The sequence below is a fragment of the Diplotaxodon limnothrissa genome, linkage group LG14 (assembly GCF_057381915.1).
Source record: "Diplotaxodon limnothrissa isolate DT_005_m linkage group LG14, D_limnothrissa_male_GT1.1, whole genome shotgun sequence".
NCBI lineage: Eukaryota > Metazoa > Chordata > Actinopteri > Cichliformes > Cichlidae > Diplotaxodon > Diplotaxodon limnothrissa.
In genome coordinates, this window is record NC_140609.1 from 40,949,110 (window position 1) to 40,962,160 (window position 13,051).

A 13,051-nucleotide genomic window follows, 5' to 3' on the forward strand; every position below is an offset into this window, starting at 1 on the left:
CTGTGAACGGAAGACGAGATCTATTTAAAACTCTTTCCTCTCTTCTTTGGAAAAGAGAAAAAATCAGCATCTTTTAATCTGAAACCAGGCATTCATTGTGGCAGCAAGGTGGAGGTGATGGTGGGAACAGATTATTATACCCATATGCACTTCTCAGTAACCTGGTCTTCCCCCTCGTCTGTTTGATGGTATCAAACCTATCACTATTCAATTCAGTTTTATTTATACACCGCCAAATCACAACAACAGTTTCATTAATGCCTTTAAATTGTAAGTTAAAGACCCCATATTAGTACAAATACAGAGAACACCTCAACAATCATATGACCCCCTGTGAGCAGCACTTTGGCGACAGTGGGAAGGAAAAACTCCCTTTTAACAGGAAGAAACCTCCGGCAGAACCAGGCTCAGGGAGGGGCGGGGCCATCTGCTGCGATTGGTTGGGGTGAGAGAAGGAAGACAGGATAAAGACATGCTGTGGAAGAGAGACAGCGGTTAATAATAACTAATGATAACACAATGCAGAGAGGTGTAGAAAAATGAAGTGAATAAACAAGAAACACTCAGTGCATCATGGGAATCTCCTATAGGACAAGCAGCCTAGATCTACTGCAGCGTAACTAAAGGGGGGATTCATAATAAATGCATGAACTAGTTTTTCAGCGTCACTCTGAGACAGGATATTTCTAACTTTAGAGATGTTGCACAAATGGAAGAAAGCAGTCTTACATATGTGTTTAATATGTGCATTAAAGGACATTAGGTACCAGCTTGCAGAGCAGGACAGACGCAGCCAGGCTGCCTCTGTGTTAGCCCAGTCGACCAAAGGCAGAGACAGCAGCTATGCTGACGGTGGTTATCAGCGGCCTCTGTTTATCCAGGCTCTCCGAGTCAGACTTTCACTCTTTTCCTGCACCAAACCGACCAATTGTGTGACACCTACTCCAGTGAGAGACTTTCACAGAGCAGATCTATGTAGAATATAAAAATATTACAGACTGTGGGTAGTTGTTGCTACTTGCTGGCCACAGCTTTATTTTTAGCACTTTAAACTCGTTAAATCAAACTTAAATGCGTCAGCTGCAACAGATCAAAGTGAAAACCAGAAACAAACTAACAACAAGCTGAAGGAAGGAGGGGAAACAGGCGACCCAGCACAGAGTAAACCAGAAAAAACTACAAGCACAACAAAACCAAGACATTCCTGCAGTTTAACTCATTGGTGTGTGTTATCTGGCTTCATGGACAGATAGAGCTGGGTGTCATCTGCATAGCAGTGTAAATGTATGCTATGTCTTCTAATGATGCTGCCTAAGGGAAGCATGTATAATGTAAACAGAATTGGTCCTAGCACTGAACCCTGTGGAACTCCATAATTAACCTCAGTGTGTGAAGAGGACTCTCCATTTACATGCACAAACTGGAGTCTATTAGATAGATATGATACAAACCACTGCAGCACAGTACCTGTAATACCTACAGCATGTTCTAATCGCTCTAATAGGATATTATGGTCGACAGTATCGAACGCTGCACTGAGGTCTAGCAGGACAAGCACAGAGATGAGTCCACTGTCAGAGGCCATAAGAAGATCATTTGTAACCTTCACTAAAGCTGTTTCTGTGCTGTGATGAGCTCTGAAACCTGACTGAAACTCTTCAAATAAACCTCTGCAGATGATCTGTTAGCTGTTTGACAACTACTCTTTCAAGGATTTTTGATATGAAAGGAAGGTTGGAGATTGGCCTATAATTAGCTAAGACTGCTGGGTCTAGAGATGCTTTTTGAGTAAAGGTTTAAAGCTGTGACCCTAAAAGGCCTGTAGACTATAACAGCAAACATAGAGTTGTTCTTATTTTCTTCAATCAGTGATGAATAGTAAGATGTTCTGGCTTTGTGGAGGGCTTTCTTATAAAGCAGCAAACTATTTCTCCAGGCTAAATGATGATCCTCTAAATTTGTGACACGCCATTTCCTCTCCAGATTACGAGTCATCTGCTTTAGGCTACGTGTTTGAGAATTATACCACGGAGTCAGGTACTTCTGATTAGAGACCTTAGTTTTCACAGGAGCTACAGTATCCAGAGTCGTACGTAGTGAGGAGGTAAATGTTATCAGGAAATGATCAGACAGGAGAGGGTTTTCAGGAAACACTGTTAAATGTTCAGTTTCTTTGCCGTATGTTAAAACAAGATCTAGATCAGGGGTCCCTGCGGTGTCCTGCAGGTTTTAGATCTCTGGGTCAGCACACCTGAATCAGATGATTAGTTCATTGCCAGGCCTCTGGAGAACTTCAGGACATGTTGAGGAGGTCATTTATCCATTTAAATCAGCTGTGTTGGTTCAAGGACGCATCTAAAACCTGCAGGACACCGGCCCTCGAGGCCTGGAGTTCGACACCTGTGATCTCCAGTGTGATTTTACATTTTGAGAAAATCCAATTGAGTCTAATCACCCACAATAATTATTTTATCTGAGCTGAGAACTAAATCAGATATAAAGTCTGAGAAATCAGACAGAAACTCTGTGTAAGGCCCAGGTGGACGATAGATGATAACAAGTAAGACTGGTTTCTGAGTTTTACAGCTGGGGTGGACGAGGCGAAGCATCAGGCTTTCAAATGAATTAAAAGTCTGTCTGGGTCTTTGGTTGGTTAATAGGCTGGTGTGGGAGATTGCTGCCGATCACTTCAGTTTGGTCCAAAATCTGTGCCAAAGTGAGGCTAAACTGGAAACAGTACAAACGAACTGGAAACAACGAAAAACAAACAAACAAAACAAAACAAAAACACACTGAGCCCTGGAGTCAGCCTGGGAATACAAACAGAGGGCCGGTGTGGCCACGGCAAGTCATCGCAGATGCTCCAAAACAGGATGTGAAACCATCCCAAAGTTCCACACCAGTCTGAGGGAATCTGAAAACAGGATGAAGCAGATACGAGTCCAAAACAGCTGTGAAATCTGAACCAGTCTGTAATTAGATACAGAGAGAAAACACTGAGTCCAGTAAGCTGCTGCAAAAGCAGATGTAAACTCTGGACTCGCACCAGCCTTCAGCACTTCCTAATAGAATTTAAAACCAGAAATGTGATCTACACTCTGTGGTTTCACCGTCCTGCACTAGTGTCTGTTTGCACAGCTCGTATGTCTCACAGGGAGGAGCATTATGGGTATTCAGCCATCAAGTTCATTTCCTAATCAGATCCTCCTGGGCTGAAGGCCAGCATAGCAACAGCATAGTGTTTAAAACACAGCACGCGCTCACTCTGCTGCTAAAAACCAGAAACCTTCAACAAGCAGCGACATGTCGCGCTTCCTCTGACACATGTGCTGGACCCAGAACCGGCTTTGAATAACTGACAGGCACTCCCAGCTCACACTCAACACTCGTGTAAGCCGAATAGAAACAGAATTAAGTTTGCAGATTGAAAATAAGAAAACACGAACACTGTGAGTCACGGGACATTTACGAGTCGACTCTGATCTGTGTTAAAGCTTGCTGGTTAACCTTTAGCCGCGTTTACCTGCTGGTTCTGGGTTGTGTGTCTGACTGAGTCTGTTTCCAGCAGCTGTTGTTTTCAGAGGATCACTGTCGCACACAACAGACCCGCTCAGAGCAAAGCTCTTTCAAATAAAGTTCTCTGGAAAAATGAAAACTTCCTGGTAAAAATAGGTGTGTGTTTTTGACTTGCAAATGAGGAACGGTGCTGCATGCAGGACGTCAGCACAGCAGCAACCACCAGCTTCCTCCACCGCCCTCCCTCTCTCTGTGTGGCCTGGCCTTGCTCATATAAACTGTGCAGAAGGAAGTCATAAAGGGTTTCTCACAGATTCTCCGTGAAGACGCGCAGACGGGACAGTGCTGCAGGTAAGCCTGCTGTTTCTACCCCACCTCACCGATATGCTTACATGTCACATGTCTGGCCTTTAAACGCTGTGATTAGCAGCTATATTTACACAGAACCTGTTGGTATTAGTGTGTCTGCTCACAGATCTGAAAGTGTGAAAACAGTGAAAAAAGGAAAATGTTTTCTGGTTTCGGGATGAGAATGTAGCGATGGGAGCTTCTCTTCCTGTGGTTTCACTGCTCGCGGCGCGCACAAGCTTGTGTCTCACAGGTGGCATCTTTAATGTGGTTCAGTGGTTCCTGGCCTGCAGGCTGCACAGAGGTGCAAACATCCAAACATCTGCTTTCCTCTGCTGTCCATCATTAATGAGAACCATGGATGTGAGCGTTTTAGCTGCGAGGTAACTGATTGGTTATTGGCTGCGTTTGTGTGCTGTCGCCTCACAGTAAGAAGGTGTCCCCGTGGCTGTGAGGGTCCCATCAGGGCTCTCTGGCGCCCCCCTCCCCGGTCTGGAGACACGTGTGCTGGAGTAAGTGGATGCGAGGCATCACGCCGTCTGGGTGTGATTTATACCCTACACGCTGTTTGCTCACTGAAAGCTTCTAATATGGCGGACTGCACCGCAGCTCTTTGATGATGAGGCCAGTTGATGTGAATTTGTGGCAGATTGACGCAACGCTCTTTTTACTGGTCACCACAGCAACCCTCGACCTCCTCCCATCGTCCGCTTGTCGGGCCTGATCTGCACTTCGGCACCGAGTGTGGCCGACATCACGGCTGCCGTTTCTACTCGTGCTGGTGTTTAATGTGCAACAAAAACATGAAACGCTGGGACGTCTTGTACTTGGTTATTTTCGTGGTCAAACATTTGTCCCTCAGGATTTTCCACTTTGTTGTTTTTCCCTCACGTCCATACCGACAGTCTGATCTCCCTCTGGGAATGGGCTGACGTCCTTATACTGATGCTGTGATGAGTATTTCTAATATTGAGACCATGATTGTTGACCTCTCACTGACATTTGAAATCTGTGGTTGAAAAAGTAGCTGGAAATGCAGCGGAGTGTGGATGGTCTGCGGGCTGCGTCGACCCAACGTGTACCTGCATCTCTCGTGAGGTGCAGACGGATTCACGCAGGTACGGCGTAGATTCCTGCTGAAGCACAAATCCTCCCTGTCGACCACACACAGACACCACAGTGATGTTTGAGGACAGGTTTAGTTGTCAGTGACATGTCAGTGAGTCTTCTGGGAGACATTACCGGTGGCGACGCAGCGTTGTGACTAGGGCTGCCACGATTAGTCGACTATCAAAATCGTCGACGCGTCGTTTGAAGCTTTGTAAGATCACAAAAGACGCAGGAATAAGTAGCAGGATTTAAGAGTGTAATAACGGACTGAAACAGAAGATGGCAGCACTGCATGTACAAGGATGCCAGCTGCCGTTAAACCACAAAGAAGAAGAAACTGTGTCCCAGAATTCATAGCGCAGCTTCCAACAATGGCGGCAGCTAGTTAGTTTTAATATTACTCTTATTATTCTTTCTGGGTCACAAAATAAATGTTTAACATATTTTCAGGCGAGAATGTAGCTGTGTAAACCTCAAATATCTGCTCAGTTTATCAGGACACCACATATTTTCAAAAGCGCTCCGACGTTTTCAGAGACGTCTGTTACCCACTAGCTCGATAGCTAGCCGGGGGCTAGGTCACTAGAGCCGTGAGAACACCGGACTCCCGACTAATCGTTTTCAAACCCACCGCCGTCTTTCGCTAGTCAGGTTAAACATATATATGAGTCACTTAGATAACTTACAAATGTTATTGTTTGGCTTTCTTTAGTATTTTATTTGTTCCTGAGTAAATCTGTTTGGCTGAGATTAAAGTTATAGTTTTTACACAGCTGAATAAACGTCAAGCAGACAACTGATTATCAGAAGTGTGAGATGCTCCAGAGTTTACTCCAGTGTCCTGTTATATTTTAGATAGCAAGGAGTTTATTAAACTTTACCGAAACAATCTGCAAATGTCATTAAACTTTAATAAACTATCATCTTGTCTTTATTGTTAGTTAGCACCTTAAACACTTAAAGCTGTAAGCTAATGATAGTTATATAAGAGCAGATGCTGCTGGTGCAATAAGCTGTAGTTTTACGTCCAATGGATGATGATCTGATTAGTCGACTATCAGAACGAGGTTTCACCAGAGAAAATAGACCCTCTCTGCGTGTGAAACTTTGCTGCTGATGTGTCACATCTGGAAATAGTTTTTTAAACAATGTTTTCTTTGCCAATAAAAAGATTCTCATGAAGTTTCGATAAGCGGTGGCTGCTGTTTCTCTGTAACTGGGTCGCACTGTGGTAACTAAGCCGCTGTGACCACAAGCTGCAGCTTCGCGGTGCTGATGTAACAGAGCAGAGAGAGCACTGAGCTGATTGGTCAGGAGAGAAACGTCAGAGCTGGAAATATCTGCAGTCACAATCACAAACAGATTGAGGTTTCATTTACTTTAAAGCCACTGTGTGTTCAAATACAAACGTTAGCGTGGAGGGACAAACAGGGCGAGTTCTGCATGTTTGCCAACAGCTGCGTCACATGACCACACATACCTGAACTGGAAACACCTGTAAGGAAAACAACAGCCCCAACCCTGCAGATGATGGCGTCTGCTGTTTCAGCCTTAGTTTAAAAGTCCTGCAGGGTCACCTGTGCGATTAGAAACAGAAAACGGCGTCGACCTGTCGCATAGACACGAGCGTTTCAGCCCTCAGGGCCACGCACAGGACCCAAAGCCCTCGTTTAACAGAGCAGTGAAGTCAGAGCGATAAACAGGCCGACAGCACGAAGCCCACATCGACATCCGTGAGGCCAACGCCTCGGTCAGAGCGTAGACTACAGGCTGAATTCTTCAAATGGAAACGTATCGACTTACATACACTCGCTGAACATTTTCCTAAAAAACCCCACTGTGGAAAAAACGATTGTGGACAGCGAGCGATGAAACTGATAACTAGTTTGAGAGCAGCGTGCAGTCGTTTGTCTGAGGTCAAACTCGCTTATTTCCCTGTTTCTGCTGTACTCAGTATGGGCTTTTGATTTGCTGCCAAATGCAGTGACCTGATTGGTCAGATGTGTTTGTTCGTCTCTGAAGACTCAAGTTTGGTTTCACGTTCCTCCTGCAAAATTGCACAGTCGGTGTGAACGGCCACATCAACAGGCGTGAAACATCAGCTCAGATTTCGAGTGTGTGAAGGTCTGCAGAGTTTAAGAGGGGGTGTGGGCCCGCCGGTCCTCTCAGTCACACGAGTGAAACCTCAGCATCAGCTGATTTTATATTAGCTGCTCAGAGAGGGAGGGAGACCTCTGTGGAGAAATCAATCATCCCTTCTTCTAGAATAATGATGATGATGATGATGATACGGGGCTGCCTGTTGCCGTGGTGTTTGCTCTGCAGCCCTCACAGGTTCATATCAGACTTGTGTGTCATGGTCCTGAGTGTTCTGACTCAGTGTTTGTGGTTTGTGGTTAATTTATTTTCTCTTTCATTCTTTTTCATGGTTTTGGTTCTGCTTGTGTTACAGTCTCAGTTTCTGTTTGTCTTCCCCGTGTCCCTCGTAGAGTCCCTCTGTCTCCTCAGACCGTCGTGTCTCTGTGTCTCAGCTCTCGTCAGTGTCTTTGATAGTCTTGTGTTCCCTGTTTTACTTTGAAAGTCTCATGTCAGTGTATCTAGCTTTGCTTCCCCTCGTCTTATTATGTGTGATTAGTCCCAGCTGTGCAGTGATCTTTCCGCTTCAGTAACAACAACATCATTAAAAAAGTGGAACACATGAAACAAACACTGTGCAATAAAAGCACAGACGGGTGCTGATCTGAGGTCAGATAAGCTCATGATAGTAAGTAGGTCAACGCAGTCTAGCAGGATCCTTCCTGCGTCTCTGACCTGTGAAGAGACGGGCCGATGAAAAGATAAGAGCGATCGGTTCTGTGAGGTCACATATCGTCGCATCGATGAGGAGATCAGACCGACAGCCCTCCTCCTCCTCCTCCGGGAGGAAAGTCTGAGCCGCTGTGATCGTCAGGAGGAGACGCGCTGCTCTGTGAGAGGCACAGGTGATTTAATGATCATCATCACGCCACATGTTGCTGACTTTGACAGAGACGAGTGCAGTAACGCAGCTGCTGCTGTCAGCTGTCCTGTTTGCTGCACAGCTACGAGGCCGTGTTTGCAGCGCAGAAAAACTGCAGTGACAGACCATTGTGTCACTGTGCAGGTGTGTCAGGTGTACAACGCAACCGCCAACACATCTCACAGAAGAGATGAGAAATTACACCGAAGGAAACAAATCTGTGGTTCTGGAAACACGTCCACTCTGTGTTTACCACACATCAATGATATTTACAAGGTTTTCTAAAGTGACTTTCATTTGCTGATGATGTGACTGTTTTGGGCTGTGGTGAGAATCTGAGCCGCACCTCCACAGGATTTAAAAATGGTTTGATATAAATAAACATGATAAGGTAAAAAATCAGATTCAGGTCAAACAGAAACGTCACATTAATCATGTAGTAAATAAAAAAACCCTCAGTGACCTTTTAGAGGTGAAAAGAGCGTCGCTGATGTGTGACGCAGGAGTTTACGGGACGACCACAGCACGTTTCTCCACATCCACACAGTGCGTGGCGTAGAGTCGCCGCCCCAGACGGCATCATAGCATCATTCTTTCTAATCACAGGCGCGGTCGAGTGATGTCATCACTATTGAGCACAAAAATAAGACCTGGTGTCAAATATTAACATAAGTATCTGCAAATGTTAGAAAAAAGCGTGTGTGGGCACGTTAATATGGAATTAAAACAATGTTAGAATAGAATAGAATAGAATAGAATAGAATCATCCTTTAATTGGGGGGAAATGTGGGTGTCACAGCAGCCAGAAAGACACAAATACAAACAAACAGTACACAAGACACAGGACAGAAACATACACAGTTTTTACATATTTACATCGAGGGCGATGGTTACCAAAAACAGAGTCCTGCACCCTTATTAAATAAAATAAAATTAAATACAGTTAAGAGGCAAACCCTGGTTGTAGTGTGAATCGGTTGATAAAATAGTGCAAGTTGCAGCGCAGATGTAAACATCTGTGTTTGTTGGTACAGTCTGACGGCTGCAGGGAGGAAGGAGCTGTCCTGTGTGAATATGGCTTAAATGATGAAATATCATTACAGCAGGTCAGCTTCTCCTCACCTGTTCAGCATGTATATAGTTTGAGTTTCTCTTTGTATCCGTTTGCTGTTCACGGTGTGATTTATGTTCACATGTTTGAATCTGGTCTGGATGGAGGTCTGTATTAGAAAAATCCCAGTTACCTCTGTTTCCTCTGCATCAGCGTTGTTGCTGTTTTTAAATATCCAGTTTCTTTGGCCGTCTGTGATTTTCGCCGCCTTTCACCACAAGTTTTTGTTTTGGTTATTACTAAAAGCTTCCTCTTATTTAGCATCACATTTGTTCAGGTGGCGTGAGAGCAGCAGCCTCCTGAAAAAGGCACGATTGGTAACCATGTGTTGTACCACTTCCCTTTTAGCCTTCAGCAGTTCCCGTGGTGACCGTCTCTGTTTTAACCACCGTCTAACCCGGGTTGGTCTTTCCAGACCTGGAAACATGGCAGCTTCGACCTTCGACCCCTCCGGAAACAACAACAGTAACTCCAGCTGTTATGAAGACATCCAGGACACCTCAGCCCACATCTTCTTCATGGTGATCTACACCCTGGTGTTTCTAGTGAGTCGCTGTCCTCTCTGTCTTCATGATGTGGCAGAAAATAAATATTAAACTTTGACTAAATAATGCAAACCTCCTTCCTGTCCCTCCCGTGTCTGCAGGTCGGTTTGTTCCTCAACGGTTTCACCCTGAACGTTTACTTCTTCAGGGGTCAGCGGCACGTGTCCAGCGTCACCCTCTTCCTGAAGAACCTGGCAGCGGCCGACTTCCTCATCAGCCTCTGCCTCCCTTTGCGAATTATGAAGTACGCCAACATTAAGTCTGAGATCATCCGCAAGGTCTACTGCAACTTCGGTGCCTCGGCCTTCTACCTGAACATGTACGCCAGCATCATGTTCATGGGCTTCATCGCTGCTAACAGGTGGGAACGTAATCAGGACACTCCAGGGGTCCGACAAAGAACTGCACACAACTGAGGCAAACATGCGAAAGCAGGGAAAAAACAGGCGTTAGAGAGAAGAGAGGACTTTAAATAATCAGATGAGACCCAGCAGGGAACAGAGGACAGGTGGAGACAATCTCAAAGGACAGAAAGAAAACTACAAAAAACCACAAAAAACAGGGAACAGAGAGGGAACGAAAACAGACGCCAAAAGTCAAAAAATCCCCAACAATCCAAAACAAAGCTGAGCGAGATGACGACGCCGAGGCTGTAACACGTTTGTGTCTGCTGTAAACATTTTCAGCGCACCAACAGTGGATAGGATGTGGGTTCTTATCTTGTGGTAGATGATTGTCATCACTCTGTGTCAACTTAAATTTCAAGGAAATCGAACGTGGTTACGTTTGTCTGGCTTTTATTCGGGTCATGGCACCGAGCTGAGTGCCACCTGCATACATGACAGATTCTTTTTGTAAAAACCATAAACAGTTCACGATGTGCAGGCGCGCCGCGGCGATTAGTGCCATCGCCCGAGAACTAGGTCACAGCAGCATGAGTAGGGTTCAAATCCAGTGTGGCGTTTGCGCGTTACCTCTCCAGGTACCCCGGAGTCCAAAAATACAACCCTAACCTGATCCTGGGCGGGGCGGTGCTCACCAGGTGGATCGTAAGACTTTGTAACATCCACCAGGTGAGCAGTGAATCACTTAGGAGGGCTACCATGTATTTTATGAACTCGTGTGGCTACAGTTCATCTGGCTTCTCAGCTAAACAGGAGGAAATTACAGGTAAAGATGTAGACATGAGCCTGATCCTAGCAGCTGTCAGTTCACCTGAGGGCGGTCAGTGCGACGCTGCGTGTTGTCTCTGCAGCTGCACAAAGGTATCAGCAGGATACTGTCATACGTGTTTGAAAAGCAAAGGATGTGGTCTCGATGCTACTTCTGCCTCTGTGGTCAGAGCTGAAGCAGCAGAATGAAATCAACAGCAGAGTTCATCACGGACTCAGCACGTTTGCACACATTACACAAACACGCACACATCAAAAGGGTCATTTAAGTAGTGAAACACCACCATCGGTGCATCTGCATTTAACATTTGTGTACTGTTGACTTTGCTTAAACCACTGTGGTGCATCTCCACTCGATCTCGGCTGTTACTGCTGGACCTGAAAAGTTTTGGACCCACTCTGAGACGGACCAATGGAAAACCCCAAACCCAGGAAAGCTGAAACAGCCAGATTACCGTATTTTTCGGACCATAAGGTGCACTGGATTATAAGGCGCATTCAGCGAAACAAAACAGTCAGATAAGTCAAACTTTACTCAACTCATTCTTCGTGCTTCCTCCACGTCCTCCAGGCTCCTGCCTACGACAGATGTTTGAGCGCCGTGTAGCACATAGAATCTGTTCGAGGTCAGTAAGCACAACCAGAATTCATACATAAGGCATACTGTCAATTTTTGAGAAAATTAAAGGATTTTAAGCGCGCCTTATAGTCCGACAAATACGGTAGATCACGTGTTCACACCCCTGTCAGACTCAGTGAACCCATACAGCGCTGTATCCCTGTCACAGTGAGTTTAATAAGAGGCGGCTCCAGTTTGAATCACACAGATCTGGATCTGGTAACAGTGTGAGTCCAAACAACTCTGGACATGAAGTAGTTTTCAAATTTTGGGGGAACAGACTAGAATCTAGTTATCAGTCTACTTTGAAATGTCAATCATCAGCCATGTCCCTGTGAATAAAGGGTTTCCTGTCTTCATTGAAATGCTCCCTCTCCTCCTGCCTTCCTGAAGAGGAAGTCTTTGTGCGTAAAGCTTATAGGTTAAAGCTTTTCTTTGGGGCATAATCATCCAACAGGCAGTGGCTGCAGACACGGTGGAAAGTGCAGGCTGGGAGAACATGAGTCCACACTGGATGAACATGCTTAGTCTTTGGTTTTCAGGAGGTGAAAGAGTTGGTTTGACTCACACACTGATAGCTCTCTCCTCCCTGCAGGTACCTGAAGATCGTCCACCCTTTGGGAAATCACATGCTGCAGACAGTACGAGGTGCTAAGATAACATCCATCCTAACCTGGGTCTTCCTCATCACTGTGACGAGCTCCTACATCCTGGTCTCTCTTATAACAGAAAAGCCGGTATATGAAACACTAACAAAAGTGAGCTGTGATGAGATGCACAGTAAAGAGCTCAACGTGCTTTACAAAATCATCCACGTCTTCTCGGCCACCATCTTTGTAACCGTCCTCGTCTGCCTGGTTCTCTTCTACTACAAAACCTCTCGCAAGCTTTCAGTGGCACAGGAGAAGCAGCCTGCGTCTATCGGGTCCAAGAAGCTCGCCAGATCACGCAGAAACATGTTGGTGCTGGTCAGCGTCTTCTGCGTCTGCTTTGTCCCCTACCACCTGGTTCGTCTTCCTTACGCCTACACATCCAAGACCAGCAACTGTTCGTGGAGCCAGGTCTTCTTCTACGTGAAGGAAATGGCGGTCTTTGTGTCAGTTCTCAACGTTTGCCTGGACCCGCTCATCTACTTCATCTTCTGCAAGGCCTTCCGGGCCAGGTTGAGCCTCAAGAATGCACTAGCCACTACAGAGGTGTCAACGGTCGCAGCGAACGCAGACAGGAGGAGCAGCGATACGCAGAGCTCCATCAAAAGGAAGCTATCGCTCACCCCAACGACAAGGACCAGCGTGCTGTAGCTTTAAGCTAGCACACGAACGACTGTGATGAATGTGAGCTTTAAAAACTGCAACTATGTGCCAAAGCTGCCTGCTGGGACCAGCTGTTTCAGGACACGGGGTGGTACCACGTCGGGCTTTTCAGAGACCTGCACTGAAACGTTCCTGTTTGCTATCAAAGGCCTAAATATTAAGAAAAGTCATGTCAGTACACTGAAGTATTTTTTAATAGATGAGGAATTTCATCACTTAGCAACTATTTATCGTCTATCTTCTTTAACTCTATGAATATAAATGATCCCTGATGGACAGCTAAACTGCAAGCCAACATATCTCAGAGGTTTTGACATTT

General features: G+C 45.6%; 1 protein-coding gene across 1 annotated transcript; it reads left to right on the forward strand.

The window, feature by feature from the left end:
• Positions 1-9,508: 9,508 nt before the first annotated feature.
• LOC146619533 (P2Y purinoceptor 14-like) lies at positions 9,509-12,720 on the forward strand. The gene is made up of 3 exons (XM_085371120.1): positions 9,509-9,628; positions 9,730-9,989; positions 12,015-12,720. The coding sequence occupies exons 1-3, from the start codon at positions 9,509-9,511 to the stop codon at positions 12,718-12,720; spliced, it is 1,086 nt and encodes a 361-aa protein (XP_085227246.1).
• Positions 12,721-13,051: the final 331 nt, after the last annotated feature.